This window comes from Mobula birostris, chromosome 4 (genome assembly GCF_030028105.1).
Source record: "Mobula birostris isolate sMobBir1 chromosome 4, sMobBir1.hap1, whole genome shotgun sequence".
Classification (NCBI taxonomy): Eukaryota; Metazoa; Chordata; class Chondrichthyes; order Myliobatiformes; family Myliobatidae; genus Mobula; species Mobula birostris.
The window spans coordinates 157,492,193-157,512,069 of record NC_092373.1 but is presented as its reverse complement, the minus strand read 5'-3'; the positions used below and the strand labels follow the sequence as shown (position 1 = coordinate 157,512,069).

The window sequence follows — 19,877 nt, the reverse complement described above, 5'->3', positions numbered from 1 at the left end:
TGCTGAACTCTTACCCTATCCTATTCTCACTGACCTGCACTCAGCCCATAATCCTCCATAACTTTCCTGTCCATATATCTATCCAATTTAACTTTAAACGACAACATAGAACCTGCCTCAACCACTTCTGCTGGAAGCTCATTCCACACAGCTACCACTCTCTGAGTAAAGAAGTTCCCCCTCATGTTACCCCTAAACTTTTGCCCTTTAACTCTCAACTCATGTCCTCTTGTTTGAATCAACCCTACTCTCAATGGAAAAAGCCTATCCATCTCAACTCTATCTATCCCCCTCATAATTTTAAATACCTCTATCAAGTCCCCCCTTAACCTTCTACGTTCTAAAGAATAAAGACCTAACTTGTTCAACCTGTCCCTGTAACTTAGGAGATGAAACCCAGGCAACATTTTAGTAAACCTCCTCTGTACTCTTTCAATTTTATTGACGTCTTTCCTATAATTCAGTGACCAGAACTGTACACAATACTCCAGATTTGGCCTTACCAATACCTTATACAAATTCAGCATTACATCCCAATTCCTATACTCAATGCTCTGATTAATAAAGGCCAGCAAACCAAAAGCTTCCTTCACCACCCTATCCACATGAGATCCATCTTCAGGGAACTATGCACCATTATTCCTAGATCCCTCTGTTCTAAAGCATTCTTTAATGCCCTACCATTTACCATGTATGTCCTGTTTTGATTAGTTCTACCAAAATGTAGCACCTCACATGTTTCAGCATTAAACTCCATCTGCCATCTTTCAGCCCACTCTTCTAACTGTCCTAAATCTCTCTGCATGTTTTGAAAACCTACCTCATCATCCACAACACCACCTATCTTAGTATCATCTGCACACTTACTAATCCAATTTACCACCCCATCATCCAGATCATGAATATATATTATGAACAACATTGGACCCGGTACAGATCCTTGAGGCACACTGGTACAGATCCTTGAGGCACACCGCTACACACCGTCCTTCAATCTGACACACGGTTATCCACCACTACTCTCTGTCGTCTCCCATCTAGCCACTGCTGAATCCATTTTACTACTTCCATATTAATGCCTAATGATTGAACCTTCCTAACTAGCCTTCCGTGTGGAACCTTGTCAAAGGCCTCACCGAAGTCCATATAGACAATATCCACCGTTTTACCCTCGTCAACTTTCTTAGTAACCTCATAAAAAATTTCAATAAGATTTGTCAAACATGACCTTCCATGCATAAATCCATGTTGACTGTTGGTATTTTTTATTTAGATGAAAATGTTTAAAATGAACAATGTAAAAGAATAAGCTATATGTAGGAAATGTATAAAGAAGGTACTAAGACAACAAGTCTTTGGGACATAGTGAAGGGCTTTGTAAATATATGAATAAAACTAAGGATGAGTTGGGCCACTTAAGATATGAAAAGAAATTTCTTTTGTAAGTTGAGAAACGGCAGTCTTACCAGTTAAGTATTTTGGCTCAGTTTTCAAAGAAGAACATGGAATTGATAATTGAAGGACACATAAGGGAGATGGGGACAGCAAACAGGATGAGAATGAATAAGGAATAAGAACTTGTAATGAGAAAATTTCTGAATATGGGAATGAGAGAGCTGATTAAAAATCTAGATAGCATTTTTTAGTGTTTTGGCTACTTTGGCTAATCATGTCATCAAGCTAAAGGCCTGTTTAAGACAGTTGTATTTATCAAGAAATATTGCAGAAACAAACTCTTGTGTCTTATCTTTATGTATCGATCATATCAACTTGCAAGTCACACATGGCTGCGTTACCACCATTAGGCCTTTACTACATTTGGATCTTTGATTAACTGGCAATTGGTTAGCTCTAGGTCCATGTTGCTCCCAGCAATTAAGAATGTAGTGCCATAATGCATCTCACATAACATGCCTACTTTTGGTTGCAGCATATGGTGCAGCTATATCTGTACTTCAAACAGCAAGCCTTATCTCCTCAAGATTTTCTGTTGATTGATCATTGATTATGAGGATTATCATTGCTTATTTGCTGTCATCATTAAAGCGAAACAAACTAAATCTTAAAGATATAGTTTATCAGCAGCTCATAAACTGAAGAGGATCAAAGGAAAGAATTTGGGGAAACTGATAGATAAGAGTTTGAAATGAGTAAGTATAGCTATCAGCCAAAAAAGTTAAAGCATAGAGGAAGAAGGCAGGGGAATGAGATGTATGAATTGCTTGAAGAAAGCAAGCACAATGGGCTGAAAACCTCTTTATGTGAAATTACATAATTCATACATAATTTCCCCATCAGCTAATTTTAAGCAACAGTACCTTTTCTTTGACTTACGTCCTCAGTGCTGCTGGAATTGGTCAAATATGATATTTTATGCTGCGGTAATTTTCATAATAATACAGGTAAATGGCTAATTACCAATTAGGTTATTAGCCATTTACGTGCATTATTATGAAAATTACTGCTGATGGAGGGCTTTTCACCAGAATATTAGAATATTGAATGAAACGTGCAGCTAATTAAAGGCAAGTGAAATAGTTCTCATGCTCTCATTTTTGTTATGACATAGAAGGAAGCCATTCAGTGATCAAGTGGATGTTGGCTGTTAGTGCACTCTTGTTACCCCACTCATTTCAGTGTAATCTATTCTGTTTTGATGCTCATCATCTCTCCCCAGTTCTCCTGCCATCTGCTTACACTAGAGGCAATTTCCAAAAGCCAGTTAACCCATCAGCACATCTATAGGATGTGTGAGGAAACCAGAGCACCCGGTGGAAACTTGTTACCACAGGGAAAATGTGCAAAATCCACCCAATAATAACAGATTTCAGAGTTACTGGAGTTCTGCTCTAATACTTATTCTAATGGACCATTGGGACATTCTCAGTATAGCTTAAGTGCATCAGCCTACTTTGTAGGTTTTAACTTGGAGTCTGAAACTAGCAGGTTCTCGGGGTCCTTGATATCCTGATAATCTGTATACACCAAAGGAAAATGCTGCAGCAGTTGAAGATCCTCTGTTCTGATGAAGTGTCTTTGACCTGAAATGTTACTGTTTCTTTTCCCAACAGATGCTGCCAAATCTGCTCAGTATTTCCAGCATTTTTGTTTAGATTTTCATGCTGCATGAAAAACTTTGTTTTCCTTTTATCACCATTATGTGTCGCATCTGTCACCATTTTCAAGATACATATCATGCCTAGCACAGAAAAAGTTGAAAACATCTTGAATTTTGTATTTGCTAGGCTGTCTCATGAAAGGTTGTTTAAGATTGAAAGTTACCAATTCAAAAATACAGGAAATTAGTTTTTTAAAATCTAATGAACTGTCTTCAAAAGGGGCATTTTTCTTCATATTCTTTCTTACACCAAAAAATTGTTCAAGCGCATGATTGTAGATATTCACTGATTCATTAGACTCAATACATGAGGAAAAGTTTGGTTACTTATAACATATAATTGTATATCATGATTACATCCAGTTAAACAGCACAAATTCAATGTTTTTTCAGAACAAATACAAACAATCATGATGATGGAAGAATCTGTTCAGCATGTTGTCATGGCAGCCATTCAGGAGGTATGTTGTACTTGCATGTCACCTACTTTTAAAATACTTTCTATTGCTATGCTACACTCCTTTTTGTTGTGTTGAAGGCGATTGAATTTAAATACTATCAGAGGAAATTTTTGGCTATAGACTCAATGTTGTCCTTAAAAAGCTGAAAATGTACTTTCAACTGAAGATCTGAAAATATTTAACTTGATCACTGTACTAATTGTATATTGTGATCTCCTCTTGGGAACCAAATCCTGACTTTTAAAACTGTCCATATTATCAAAACTCCCCAGACTCTTCTGGCCTTGCAAACTTCAGTTTTATTTCTAGTCTCTTCTTTCTGTCCTTGAACGTATATTAGCACCTCATAGATCCATACCTAGCTGTATTGTAACTTCCTATTTAAGTCTCTGCTTGTGTGATCAAAATACTTCAACCAAAATCCCAAGCAAAAATAAAGTCTAGTACAAAATTTCTCACTTTCTTCTCTACACTTAACCCAGTCAAACCACAGTATTCCCTCCATGAAGTTTCTCTTGCATTAATCAATGGACTGGTGTAACTTGTTTCTCCTATTAACTCTTCCATCATGGCAATATAATTCCTAGCTTTGTGTTTCTTTTCCTTCCTTCTCCATGCCATTTTCTTCTTTGTTATTGGCAACACACCCCTTTGCACAGAACCACTTTCCATTCAAATGTAAAATCCAGACTTTGCAGTCTCTAAATCATCTTCAGTAGAGTTTAGCTTCTGTTTGTATATTTCTATTACGGAGATTGCCCTACCTTACTCTTGGTATTTCTTGCCTCCTTTATCTTCCACTGCATCTATCTTAGGTGCCATTATCACATCAGTCAATTACTTTAATGCAAATACAAAATACTGTGGTTTTGGAAATTTGAAACAAAACCAGGCAATGGTTTGGGAAAGAGAAACAAAAACTGACATGTCAATAACTTTTCATGAGAACTTGGGTAAGCATCTTTGTTTCCATTTTAGTTATTTCATTACATTACTGACCATTTTTCTACCTTTCACCCTGTATGTATCATCTCAGTTAAAACTATTTATCCCATACAGGCTGCTGAGTTTCAGATTTCATGACTTTACATTTGCTTAAATTTAGACCCCATTTCCTTAATCTTCTGTGATGCAGCACCTTTAGCCCCATCTAGAACATTTTGGACATTTTGATTCTGATTTATTGTACGTTTGTGCACTTCTTTCACTTTACTCTGCCATTTGGCAGCTGTGCCTTTAGTTGCATAAGCCCGTACTGCCCTTCTCCATCAAACTTCCTACCTTTTTCTTCTTTTTGAGATCTCACGACTTTTCTAAATTAGTGAAACACCTAATGAGGTTTTGTATTCTAAAGGCACTAAATATTAATTACATTTTACACAAAAAATTGACTGTTTAATATTTATAAAAGGAAAGATACACTCTGAAAAGACCTCATTTTATAGAGATCCCAGCTCATGCCGGGTCTTCACCATTCCCTCTGAACTTCCCCTCTCTGAGGCAGAACGTTCTGACCTCAGTAAGGGCCTCACTTTTGTACCCCTGTGCCCACACCTCAGTGAGTTCTGCACCCGCCGTGATGCTGAGCTCTTCTTCTGCCGCCTCTGTCTCTGAGCCTACTTCTTTTGCAAGGACTCTCCACTTCGCACCGCTGACCCCTTCTCCCACCTTCAACTGTCCTCCTCTTCCTGGACACTCTGCTTTGGTCTTCTGCCTGCTCTGGATCTTTTTTTTTTGCCAACAATGGGACATCAACTGTCTCAACTTCAACACTCCTCTCTCCAATTCCAACCTCACCTCTTCCAAATGCTCTGCTCTCCCCTCCATCTGTACTAATCTGAACCTCACCATTAAACCTGCAGATAAGGGGGGAGGGGTTCTATAGTAATCTAGCGTACTGACCTCCACCTTGCTGAGGCCCAGTGACAACTCTTAACACCTCCTCTTACTTACCCCTCGAACAGGACCCCACTAAGGAGCACCAGGCCATACTCTCCCACACCATCACTGACCTTATTAGCTCTGGGGATTTCCCACCCACTGCCACCAACCTCATAGTTCCCACACACCACACATCCTGTTTCTACCTCCTACCCAAGATCCACAAACCTGCTTGTCCAGGTAGACCCATTGTTTCAGCTTGTTCCTGCCCCACTGAAATCATATTTGCATACTCTGTTTTATCCCCTCTAGTTCAGTCCCTTCCTACCTACATCCTTGACACTTAACGCACTCTGGATCTTTTCAATGATTTCAAGTTCCCTGGCCCCCATCATCTGATTTTCACTATGGATATCCTGTCCCTATGCACCTCTATCCCCCATCAGGAGGGTCATAAAGCTCTCTGCTTCTTTCTCGATAACAGACCCAACCTGTTCCCCTCTACCACCACTGTCCTCTGTATGGTGGAACTTGTTCTCACTCTTAATAATTTCTCCTTTGGCTCATCCCACTTCCTTCAAACAAAAGTTGTAGCCATGGGCACACACGTGGGTCCCAGCTATGCCTGCCTTTTTGTTGGCTACGTGGAACAGTCTATATTCCAAGCCTACACTGGTGTCCATCCCCCACTTTTCCTATGCTACATTGGTGCTGCTTCCTGCACCCATGCAGAGCTTGTCGAATTCATCAACTTTGCCTCCAGCTTCCACCCTGCCCTCATATTTAGCTGGTCCATTTTTTGACATCTCCCTCCCCTTTCTTGATCTCTTTGTCTCTGTCTATGGAGACAGCTTATCTACTGATGTCTATTATAAACCCACAGTCTCTCACAGCTACTTGGACTGTATCTCTTCCCACCCTGTTACTTGTAAAAACACCATCCCCTTCTCTCAATTTTGTCTGTGTTACATCTGGTCTCAGGATGTCTTTTCATTCCAGAACAAAGGTGATGTCCTCCTTTTTCAAAGAAAGGCGCTTCCCTTCCTCTATCAACGCTGCCTTCAACCGCGTCTCTTCCATTTCACTCACGTCTGCTCTCACCCCATCCTTCTGCCACCCTACTAAGGATAGGGTTCCTCTTGTCCTTGCCTCCCACCCCATCAGCTCCACATCCAGCACATAATTCTCCAGAATTTCTTCCGTCTACAAAGGGGTCCCACCACCAAGTGCATCTTTTTCTCTCCCCTTCTCCCCTCCTCCCCCAGCTTTCTGCATGGATTGCTCCTTGTGTGACTCCCTTGTGCATCCATCCCTTCCCACTGACCTCCCTCCTGGTACTTATCTTTGTAAGCAGAGCAAGTGGTACACCTGCCCCTACACCACCTCCCTCACTACCATTCAGAGCCCCAAGCAGTCCTCCAGGTGAGCCAATACTTCACCTGTGAGTCTGTTGGAGTCATATACTAAGTTCAGTTCTCCTGGTGTGGCCTCCTGTTTATCAGTGAGATCCGATGTAGATTGGGAAACCACTTCGCTGAGCACCTATGTTCTGTTTGCGAGAAGAAGTGGTATCTCCCAGTGGCCACTCTTTTTAATTCCACTTCCTATTCCCATACTGATATGTCAATCCATGGCCTCCTCTACTGTTGTGATGAGGCCACATTCAGTTTGGAGGAATAATGTCTTATATTTGGTCTGGGTAGCCTCCAACCTGATGGCATGAATATCGATTTCTCTTTCTTTATTAATCTTTTTATTGATTTGGAAAGAGCATGTATACAAACAAGAGGAGAATTATCTCAAATATATATATCGATAACAATGCAAACAGAAAGTGAAATAGACATTATCAAAATCATACATAGTATTAAGCAAATATGCAATATATAATAAAAAAAAGACAACTAATTCTCCTCTTATCAATTCATAGAGAGAAAAAAAACTTTAAATTTTTAAAATGAGAAGAAAAAAAATCCTCACTACACTATAAGAAAAAAGGGGGGGAAAAAAGGGGACTGGGCAGTCCATTCTGAGGATATGACTTTCTGATCAAGTTTAAAACTTGGAAAAAAAAAGTAATTGGAAGAGTAATAAATCAAATCAAATGAAAATAATTAATAAAAGGTCACCAGATTTGCTCAAGTTTAAAGGATGTATCAAATGTCCGACTTATTTTCTCTAAATTTAAACAAGACATAATGGACGAAAGCCAAAAAAAGACAGTAGGTGAATTAGAATCCTTCCACTTCAATAAAATGGCTCTCCTAGCCAATAAAATTGAGAAGGCTATCATATGTTGAGCGGAAACAGGAATATTTCCTGCTTCCGATGGGATAATCCCAAAGATTGCTGTAAGTAAATTAGGTTGTAGATCCAGATCCAAGACTTTTGATAGTGTTTTAAAAACATCTCTCCAAAAATTATCTAGCTTTATACAAGACCAAAACATATGAGTTTTTAAAAATTTTGGAAGGGACCCTTATTTCATTCTTTATCAGTAAGTAAAATAGTCATAGTCATACTTTATTGATCCCGGGGGAAATTGGTTTTCGTTACAGTTGCACCATAAATAATAAATAGTAATAGAACCATAAATAGTTAAATAGTAATATGTAAAATTATGCCAGTAAATAAAAGGGGTATCTATTTTTATTAATTCTAAAATCCCTTTTGTTCATTTTAACACTGTTACTGATTTAATTGGAAGATATTTAATTGTTACTGATCTGTTATGTGGTCAAAAGGTGGCTTTGGTGTGTGTCTATGCACCTAATATAGATAGCCCTGAATTTTTTAAGAAGCTATTTTCTGTGTGCCGCATTTAAATGAATATAAGTTGATTATGGGCGGTGACTTTAACTGCTGTCTCAATCCGTCGATTGACAGATCGTCCACCAATCCATCGCTTCCTAATAAAGGTGCGACTTGTATTAACTCTTTTATATTAGAATACGGTTTGGTGGATATTTGGTGTTTTAGACATCCTAAAGAAAAAGATTTTTCTTTTTTTTCCCCACATGTATACCATAAGTATTCAAGAATTGATTATTTTTTGCTGGACATGCGATTGGTGCCCTCTGTTGCAGATTGTGCGTATGATATGATTGCGTTGTCAGATCATGCACCTATGAAACTAACTTTGAAGTTTTCTGATATTCTGAAGTTACCTCAGTGGAGATTTAATGTTTCATTGCTACAAGGTTCAACCTTTGTAAATTTTATTATAGAGCAAATTTCTCTATTTTTTGAATTAAATACAACTGAGGGACTGTCAAATTTGGTTATTTGGGATACAGTGAAATCTTTTCCTGGGGACAGATAATTTCATATTCAGTAAGTTTAAGAAGAAAAACCAAGGTGGAATTTTTAGTGATTACTAGTAGGATTAAAGAAATAGATAAAGTTTATTCAGTAATGCCTAGTGAAGATCTCTTTAAGGAAAGGGTGGAACTCCAAACACAGCATGATTTGCTTTTGACTTTTCCCATTGAGCAGCAACTTCTTAAGTCTAAAAGTCAATTTTATGTACATGGAGACAGGTCAAGCAAATTATTGGCTAGTCAATTAAAAGCAAATATGGCTAGAAGACAGATCCTGAAAATATGAAGACCTGATAGAACTGAAACGGTAGATCCTTATGAAATTAATAAGGTATTTATGGATTTCTAATCTTTATAAATCTGGACTTTCAGACAATATTACTTTTATGAATAGATTTTTGCAAAAATTGAATATACCTAAAATTTCTATTCAAGATATGAATAAATTAGATGCACCTATTACAACAAGAGGAAATAGCAAGGGCTATATCCTCTTCCCAGCCAGGTAAGGCTCCGGGACCGGATGGATATACAGTGGAATTTTATAAGACTTTCACTGAAATACTAACCCCTCATTTATGTCAAATTTTCACTGACTCTATATCCTCTGGGATTCTCCTGAAAACTTTTTATGAAGCATCAATCTCATTAATTCCTAAAAAAGATAAAGATTTACCTGAATGCATTTCCTATAGACCAATCTCCCTACTGAATGTGGATTTTAAAATTCTTTCTAAGATCTTGGCTAATAGACTTGAGATTATTTTACCTAGTGTTATTTCCAATGATCAAACTGGATTTATTAAAAATAGATATTCACATTTTAACATTCAAAGATTATTAAACATTATTCAGTCTTCTCCATCTAAAGAATCTGAATGTGTTGTTTCTCTTGATGCAGAGAAAGTTTTTGATAGGGTGGAGTGGTTTTACTTATTTGAGGTTTTGGAAAGATTTAATTTTGGTCCGGGATTTATTTCCTGGATCAAATTGATCTATCACGCCCCTATGGCTGTGGTTATGATTAATAATCAAAAATCTCCTTAATTTAGATTATACAGGGGTACTAGGCAGGGATGCCCTCTTAGCCCTTTATTATTTAACTTCGCTTTAGAACCCCTTGCTATTGCTCTTAGAGATTCTAATACTGTTCAGGGTATTAAGAGAGGGGACAAAGTACACAAGGTTTCGTTGTATGCAAGTGACCTGTTAGCTTATATTTCAGATCCTAGGAAATCTATTCCTTCTATGTTACCTACATTTTCTGAATTTAGTGGTTTTTCTGGATATCAATTAAATTTACATAAAAGTGAGTTATTTCCCATTACTTGGATCAAAATCATCAAGTACCTTTTAGTATTGCTTAAAATTACTTTACTTATCTTGGTATTAAAATTACTAAAAATTTTAAGGACCTCTGTAAATATAATTTTCTCCCATTAATTGATTACGCCCAACAAATGCTTTCTAAATGGTCACTTATGACATTATCATTAATAGGTTGAATTAATGCTATTAAAATGATAGTTCTACTGAAATTCTTATATATATTTCAGGCAGTTCCTTCCTTTGTTCCTAAAATGTTTTTTGACAGAATAGCCTCGATAATCTTATCTTATATTTGGAATAATAAAAATCCTAGATTGAGTAAACCCTTATTGCAAAAATTTAAAAAGGATGGTGGTATGGCTTTGCCAAATTTTAGAATGTGTTATTGGGCAATTAATATTCAATACATTACTTTTTGGATTCATTACTCAGACATACCTGAATGTCCTTCATAGTTGGATTTGGAGGAAAACTCAGTGAAGGGGTTCTCTTTGGCCTCTTTACTGGGAGCTCCTCTTCCCTTTTTGTTTTCTAAGATTAGTCGACAAGATTGTATTCACATTATTAAACATATATCAAGAATTTGGTTTCAATTTCGTAGATTTTTTGAGTTAAATAATTTTGTTCTTTCTAGTAATATCCATCTCAATTATATTTTTAAATCATCAATTTTGGATAAGGCCTTTTTAATTTGGAAAACCAAGGGAATAACAACTTTTTCAGATTTGTTTTTAGGGATTTGTTTAATGTCTTTTTCTCAGTTAGTGGATAAATATGATTTATCTAATGTACACTTTTTTAGATATTTACAAATTAGGAATTTCTTACGTGGTTTGCTGCCAAATTACCCTTCTGCTTATCCACCTAATATGACAGATGCTCTCTTTCAGCTTAAACCACTTCAAAAAGGATTGAAAGCTATAATTTATAAACAATGATTGAATTTACAAATGATATCTGATGATAAAATTAAACGTGCTTGGGAACTTGAATTTCAAGAGTCACTTTCAGATAATCAATGGAGTAGAATTTTTCATTTGGTTAATAACTCATCTATTTGTGCCCGTCATTCCTTGATACAGTTCAAGGTAGTGCATCGGGCCTATATGTCAAAGGATAAACTAGCACGTACTTTTTCCAACATTAATCCTATCTGTGACAGATGGAATATTGAGGTGGCCACCTTAACTAATATCGATTTCTCAAACTTCGGGTAATTGCCAACCCTGCGCCCCCTTCACCATTCTTCATCTCCTTTCCCCTCTCTCACCTTATCTCCTTGCCTGCCCATTGCCTCCTCCTTTCTTTCTTCCATGACCTTCTGTCCTATTAGATTTCCCCCTTCTCCAGTTTTTACCAATCAACTTATCGGCTTTTAACTTCACCCTGCTTCTCTCCCCCCGCCCCCCCCCCACCGGTTTCACCTGTCACATTGTGTTTCTCCCTCCGCTCCTGCACCTTTTAAACCTACTCCTCATCTTTTTTTTCTCCAATCCTGCTGAAGGGTTTTGGCCCGAAACGTTGATGATACTCTTTTCCATAAATGCTGCCTGGCCTGCTGAGTTCATCCTGCGTTTTGTGTGTGTTGTTTGGATTTCCAGCATCTGCAGATTTTTTTCTTGTTTGTCATTTTATAGAGATTTCTTGATGAACAAATTTTTAAAAAATCAATATTATACTCTAAAATACTTTTGTTTTAAATCTCTGATTAAGTAGTTTCCAGAGTGCATTAATACATTTTGAAAATGGAAGTTGAAACTTCACTTCTGTGATTTGAATTTCAAGTTGACACCTCATTGTGAATTGTGAGAAAACTGAACCATTGACTTTTGGATTACGTATTACAACACATATATGTCCACATCCTTGGGGAATGTTAAGAGATCACACTGTAACTAAAAAAAAAAAGAAGTACTTCTGATGTTCTGCAAAATACTTAATTCTCACTTTCACTATAACTCAGCTTAATTTATAATTTGCTTCATTGGTGTTTGTAGAGCTTTTCATGCTGACAAACTTATTTAAGTATCAGCCAACTTTCAAATAGGTATATTGATAAACTTAACTGATTAAGTTTACAAAATTTGGGGTCTTGTTCATAATTGCATCCATTATTTAGTCAGAGGAGAAGATTTAGAAATTTGATTATTTTAATTCTTTTCTCCATTTGTAGAGTTTGAGAAGGTATGTACATATGTCCTCACAAAGGCTCCATGAAATTAAATAGTTTATTTAATTTAACCCTTATTTTAAGTGGGAACAGTTTAAGCCGCTTTCTTAACTTGTACTTGTTTGATTAATTTATTGTATTTTTTACAGTTCAATTGCATTTTATACTTACAGCTCATGAGTAAAGAAACACCAGCATCAATTGGTAATGATGCTTATCTGGACCTTGATCGCCAGGTAAGAGCATAGAAATAGGCTTAGTTCAGTCAGCCTCTTGAGTCTGATTAACCTTACAGTTAGATCCTGATTGATTTGTACCTCAATACATTTTGTTCCATATTGCTTTACATTTAGTATCAAAACCTGTATTTCTCCTTGCATACACCATATTTTAAGAAGAATGTTTTAGGCTGCTTCTGCTCCAGATTATGTAAACAAGTTATTCCCAATTTCAAAGTTCAGATTGAGATTTGATAGGACAGAAGAATTGTAATACCATGCAGGAATTTTCAAATCATCCAAAAGTTGCAAGTTCTGAGAACGTAGCCAACATTCCTTTTTTCTTGATTTTTGCATCATGAACTTGCTTTTAATGAGTTCTTTGTAACCCTTGCTCCATTGTTCTTGGTTCCACAGCATGAAAGATATATCTAATTTGTCATTCAAAGCAGACTCTAATCTTTAGAGGACTCCAAGCTAATTGTGATTGTACATAACTTGGAGTGTATGTTAAATACAGAAGGAACGGGATAGGTTCCATACCAATTTGATAAGGACACATTCTGTCGTCCTCGGTGAAATAAGCTGTGCTAATTTAAGCTACTTGTGGCAGCTATGAGTGAAAATATGTGGTGGAAAAAAGTAAGTAAAATCTTGGGTTGTATCATCAGAAAGGGAAAGCAGAAATCTCTGAAACGATTAATTTCAAATACCCAACCATGATCAGTTCTTTGATATGGACACACTCAAGCTACACATTAAGCTGAGGTTTAATAAGTTCCTGTAAAATACTTACACAATAGGTTTGGACATCAGCAGAGCTTGCCATAAATATCTGTGCATTCAAACTCCACTCACTAATTGATCCTGTCTGTTTTTGCTGTGTTCTTTTGATTATCGTCTGTCTTCCCTGATATATCTGAAGTTGATTCGATTTAATTCTTGTCCCCTTTTGTTACTGATCTGTAGTTCTTAAAAAGGGATTTTTGTGACAAGTTTTTACTTTGCTCTGTTGTCCTTGGTTTCTGTTCACTTTCAGTTTTCCCAATGCTACTTTGGTAATCTATCATGTGACTCTGCCAATGTAATGACTGTACAGTTTTGTCTGAGTTTCTGTTTGCAGTCTTTCTAAATAACAGGCAACTGATTGTGTTAACTTACTATGTAGAAAAAACGTTTTAACAAAACGGTATTTACACACTGTCTCAGTTCGGCAGCTGCTCCAAAGACAATTACAAGACCAAACATTCCTGCATGTATCTGGCCTGTGTGTTAGCTGTGAAAATCTGTGATCCTTAAGTGACTTTACCAAGCTTTCCATCATGTCTAGTGATTATAATTTTACAACTGTATACAAGTAAAAGATAAACAGTACTCTATTCAGTACCAATGCCTCTATTTGTGTCCTTACTATTAATCTGTTAGATTGGACACAAAATATCAGCGAACAGCAAATGCACGTGTAACCAGTACGAGCACTGAGCCACAACTGACGTCTGGCGGCCTCTGCTAGTGCTGCCACATCACACCTGAGTGACGTCAGCTGTTGGCGAAAAAAACTTCAGTTTTCGGAGCTTTTTGGATTTCAGAATTTCGGATAAAGGAATGAGTACCTGTACTTAAAGAGGTCATTCTCTATGTACTTCGCTGTCCGTTCCGATATCCTGCAACTTAGTCTCCGGGATATCTCTAAATCAATTTGATTATATTAGGTTATAATAGAACTTTCTCATGCTGCAACTTGGTTGGATGTTCAGGTAAAATATCATAACCAAGCTGATGAATACATTATCTTAGCACTTATCACTTCATTAATGTTCAAAAAAATCACTTAATGAATACAGGTATTCATAATTTCTTTGATTCTAATTCTGACCAGAGGGTGTGAAGCTGAAGTTGATCGGTTGCTTTTTCATGCCGTATCGATATCTTACTAGGTTAATGTTGACATGATATTTCCAATGTACCTTGTTAGCTGCCTGAATTGGTTTCATGGATTGCATTGTAGTGGCATTAGGGGTTCACAGCATTGGGTGTGTTTCTTCCTTTATTATCTATACATGGAAATTGATCTTTGAATGGGAAATGAATAAGGGCTACACCTGGGTTAGACATGTTATTTTGTCTATAGTCTGCAATAATCAGATAAGCTTCTTTAATGCCCCAAAACTTACACTTAGATATGTTAATTTGGTATTGTGCCAATGCAGTCAAGTGTTCCCTATCCTACTTCCCACAGGAAGAAATGCTTGCTCTGTCAACCAGGACCTCCAGGGTTATAATCTCATAATTACTCCCTGTGCCATGTGCTGGTAAGGTGGGAAACGGAAATGTAGTGCAGTTCACTATGTGGCTAAGGAGCTGGCGCAGGAGGGAGGGCTTCAGATTTATGGATCATTCAGTTCTCTTCTAGGGCTGGTGGGAACTGCACAAGCAAGATGGCTTTGCATCTGAACTAGAGAGGAAGCAATATCCTTGCTAGTGCTTCTTGGAAGTGTTTGAACTGGAATGACAGGCAACCATAGCAAAGCAACTGAGTTGAGGACAAGAAAGATGATATAAGATTGAAAGGAAGTACAGCAAGGTGAAGACTGATAAACGTGGGAATGATGGGTGGGGGGTGAAAGAGATGGGAGGGGTTACACTATTGATAACAGAGAATGATGTGGTAGTATTCAGAGGGCATTTTGGAGGGCTCATCCATACAGGCAATTTGGGTGGAGCTCCAAAATAAGAAAGGTGCAATTACATTTGTGGGGTTATACTATGGACCCATTTCCACCCCCTCCCCCGAATAGCGACCAAAAGATGGAGGAACGGTACTGTAGATACAAGAGGTGTCATTAGTGGAGGGTCTTTAACTTACCTAGTATTGATTGAAAAATTTCTAAATACAAGAGACTTAGATGGTGTGGGATTATTTTCAGTAGGGTCTTTGAAGCACTATTTGGAGAATTCAAATCGAGAAGAGAGTATACTGAACCTAATTTTGGGACAAGAGCCAAGCCAGTTCATAGAACTAATTGTGGGTGACCACCACTCATTATGCTCTAAGATGGTTATGAGTAAATATTAAATTAGATCTTGCAAGAAGTGAGGGAGGACAAATTATGGAGGGATAAATGAGGAGCAAAGGCCCTTGATTGCTGTCAGGCAAGTCCATGTCTGACACCAGGTGCAGTTTTTCCCAAGAACTCAGGTCCTCAAGTGCTGGAAACATCCTTCTAAATTTTCTCTGCAACCTTTCAACCTAATTGATATCTTTCCTGTATGTGGGTGACCAAAACAGCACACAATACTCTGTATTGTCTTATACAACTTCAACATAACATCACAACTCTTGTACTCAGTACTTCGATATATGAAAGCCAATGTGCCAAAAGCTTTCTTTACAACACTATCAATCTGTTACATCACTTTCAAGGAACTTGTGAGTCTGTATTCCCAGATTTCTTTGTTTTACTGCACTCCTCAGTGCCCAACTGCTCATTGTGCAAGTTCTACCCTAGTTTGTCCTCCTAAAGTGCAACACCTCGCACTTGTCTGCATCAAATTCCATCTGCCATTTTTCAGCCCATTTTTCCAGCTGGTTCAAATCATGCTGCAAGTTTTGATAGCCTTCCTCACATCTACACGTGTCCACTACACATCTAATCTTGGTGTTGTCTGCAAATTAGCTGATTCATTTTATTACATTAGCCTCCAGATCATTGATGTAGATGACAAACAACAGTGGACCCAGCACTGATCCTTGCAGCACGCCACTAGTCATGGGTCCCCAGAATATTGAAAGAAGCAAGGAGGAGATTGCTGGGGCTTTGACAAAGATCTTTGTGTCCTCGACTATCAGCGGGTGTGGTCGCAGAGGACTTGCGAGTAGCAAATGTCGTGTCTTTGTTCTGAAAGGGAAATTGAGATAATCATGGTATAATAGGTAAGTGAGCTTTGCATCAAGTGTAGAGAAAGCAATTAGAAAGGCTACTGGGGAATAGGATTTCTGGGGAACAGTCAACATGACTGTGTAGAGCAGGTCATGCCTTTACAAATTGCTTGAGATTTTGGAGGTGATAACAAAGATGCTTGAAGAGGGTAAGGTGGTGGACAATAGTGAGGCATTTCATAAGGGCTTTCATGGTAAGTTGATTCAAAGGATAAAAATGCATGAAGTCCAGGATGAATTGCAAGTTTTGATTCAGAACTGGTTTGCCCTTAGAAGACTGTATAGGGGTGGCAGTGTGTTATTCTGGCTGGAGTTCTATATAGTGGTGTTCCACAAGGGTTGGTCCTAGTAACTCTGTAGTATACACTCAGTGGCTACTGAGCCAGTGGCTGCTGCTTGTTAATGCAAATATCTAATCAACCAAACATGTGGCAATAACTCAGTGCATAACAGCATGCAGACATGGTCAAGAGGTTCACTTGTTCAGAGCAAGCATCAGAATGGGGGAAGAAATGTGATCTAAGTGACTTTGACCATGAAATGAATGGTGCTAGGTGGCATGTTTTGAGTATCTCAGAAACTACTGATCTTCTGGGATTTTTACGCACAATATTCTCTAGAGTTTACAGAGAATTATGTGGGATCACTCCCCTGAGTAGCAGTTCTGTGGGCAAAAATGCATTGTTAATGAAAGAGATCAGAGCAGAATGGCCAGACTGGTTCAAGCTGAAAGGAAGGCAATGATAACTCAATATTACAACAGTGGTGTGCAGAAAAGCATCTCTGAATGCTCAACATGTTAAGCCTCTAAGTGGAAGGGCTACAACAACAGAAGACGACACTGGGTTCCACTCCTGTACCTAATAAAGTGGCCACTGAGTGTATATTAATGACTTGGATGAAAATATATATTTTCATAGCAATGAAATTAAGTCATAGCAATGACTTAATAGCAATATAGTCCTGACGAAAGGTCTCGGCCTGAAACGTCGACTGTACCTCTTCCCAGGGATGCTGCCTGGCCTGCTGCGTTCACCAGCAACTTTGATGTGTGTTGCTTGAAAATATATATGGTAGATCTGCAAGTGACACCAAGAATTGTGGAGTTATGGACAGTGTAAAGGACTATTAAAGAATCTTGTGGTAAATAGATTATTTATAGGTATGGCCAGAGAAGAGGTAGATGGGCTTACACTTGCACGGATTAAAGGGTGTTGCTCTTTGGGATGTCAGACGAAAGGAGAAAGTATGCAGTAGACCTCTTAATAGCATTGAGGTACATAGGGATTTTGGGGTTTAGGTCCATAGCTCATTGAAAGTGGCAACACAAGTAGATAAGGTAGTAAAGAAGGTGTATGAAATGTTTACCTTCATTGGGAAGTAGGGGTGCTGAGTATAAAATTAAGGGAGTTACGCTGCAGCTATCTAAAACTTCAGTTAGACTACACTTGGAGTATTGTGTACAGTTCTGGTTGCACCATGAGAGGAAGGATGTAGAGAGAGAGTACTGAAGTAATTTACTGAAGGATGAGGGTATGAGCTATAAGGAAAGGTTGGACAAACTTGGGCTGTTGTCTCTGGAGCATTGGAGGTTGAGGGGAGATCTGACTGATGTTTTTAAAAAGTACAAGACACATAGACGGGGAGACAGTCTTAATCTTTTTTCAAGGCTAGAAATGTTAAACAATAGAGGGTAAGTTTTAAGGCTAGAAGGAAGAAGTTTAAAGGTTATGTGAGGGACAGGTTTTCTATGCATGGAATGGGCTAGTGGTGGAAGCAGGCAGTTTGCTAGAGATAAAGATTCTTTTAGATAGGTTCATATATAAAGGGAATAGAGGGATATGGATGATACACAGGAGGTAGACATGTAGCATACATTGGCATCAAGATCTGCACACTGTTGACAGTGCTGCACTGAAGAGGTGTATTGTTGGAGATGACATCTTTTGGGTGTCTTCCCAGTTAAACATGGTAAACAAGTGCGCATGCGCTGGTCGTGCATGCAGCCTGTTACAGCTGTTCCAACTAGTTTTCTTACTTTTTCCTTCTTACTTTTTTAACTTGTGTTATTTGTTGTATTGTTTTTTTCACGGTAACACGTTGAAGCTGCACCCTCTCTAACATGCTGGTGGAGAGAGTTTTATTTGGGTTTTTAGCGCTGGAAATAGTTACATTCGGACACGTCTCATTAGTGGGGCAGCAGTATGGTTGCACTGTTTATTCCAGGGACCAGCTGATTGCGCTTATGCCAGCCGGTTTAGTGAACAGAGCGGCGGACACCCCTGCTGAAACCTGGGGGAAAACACACAGAGGATGCAGAGGGGGATCACAAAGGCGAGGAAAGAGGACTGGGTCGAGACAACAGACCCAGTCTGTTATGGAGAAGAGGAGTTTGGTGGGTAATAAAATGGATGAGTTGACGGCGCTAGCCAGGAGTCAGAGAACATTTCGGGAGTGCAGTGTTATGTGTTTTACTGAAACGGGGCTGCACGAGGACATACCCAACCCAAAACTTTTCCATGGAGGGTTTCCAGACTGTTCGGGCTGACTGGAAGTGCAATGAGAGCGGTAAGCGTAAAGGAGTTGGGGGCTTGCTGTTCTGGTTAACAACGGATGGTGCAATCCTGGTCATATTACGATCGAGGAACGTGTTTGTAGACCGGATATTGAACTTTTTGCTGTCCGGCCATATTCCACCGAGGTACAACACTGGGCATCATGGGAGGTTGTTTCTGCCTGTGGCCATCAAACTTTGCAGCTCCTCCCGTGGAGGGTCAGACACCCTGAGCCAATAGGCTGGTCCTGGACTTATTTCCATCTGGCATAGTTTGCATATTGTTGTTTGATTGTTTGTGGTTTTTGTACTGCTATATTTGTGCTCTATTCTTGGTTGGTGCAGCTGTAACGAAACCCAATTTCCCTCGGGATCAATAAAGTACAAACGTTTGTATATCTATCTTATCTATCTATCTAAAATTCCTTTCAACAATCAGTGCTCTCTGAGGGGGGGAGTTATTGAGCAATATTTATCTCACAACTAATTGCCAAAATAAATTATCTGGCCATTATTGTAAACTCATCTCCAAAATTTCATAATTCTGAGACTCAAAACTAGAGAGGTTTGTGCATGGAAAAGTTATTTGATGCACTCATAATATTTTGTAGGATTATAGATTTCATCATTTGATACCCATGCACATGTAGCTATCACTTTTTGTATCCTTGTAATTAAATAAGACTTTTGTCATTTCTACTTTCTAGTTGAAGAAAACCACTGAAGAACTCAATGAAGCATTGGCAGCTAAGGAGGAGATTTCACAAAGATGCCATGAGCTGGATATGCAAGTATGTCTAAAATATTTATTTAATTTACTTAAAATTGATGCTATTTTAAATGGCCTTACCTTATGAGACTTTATTTTAACATTGTATTTCAGGAA

General features: G+C 38.3%; 1 protein-coding gene across 7 annotated transcripts in view; it reads left to right on the top strand.

The window, feature by feature from the left end:
• The window catches only part of LOC140196685 (protein Hook homolog 3), a 103,584-nt gene that overhangs the window by 30,630 nt on the left and 53,077 nt on the right, over positions 1-19,877 (top strand). For all 7 annotated transcript variants that reach the window (XM_072256309.1, XM_072256307.1, XM_072256306.1 and 4 more), the window contains exons 6-8: positions 3,512-3,579; positions 12,453-12,515; positions 19,699-19,782. In XM_072256309.1, coding sequence (XP_072112410.1) covers positions 3,512-3,579; positions 12,453-12,515; positions 19,699-19,782 — 215 coding nt within the window. The remainder of the gene's footprint in view (positions 1-3,511; positions 3,580-12,452; positions 12,516-19,698; positions 19,783-19,877) is intronic.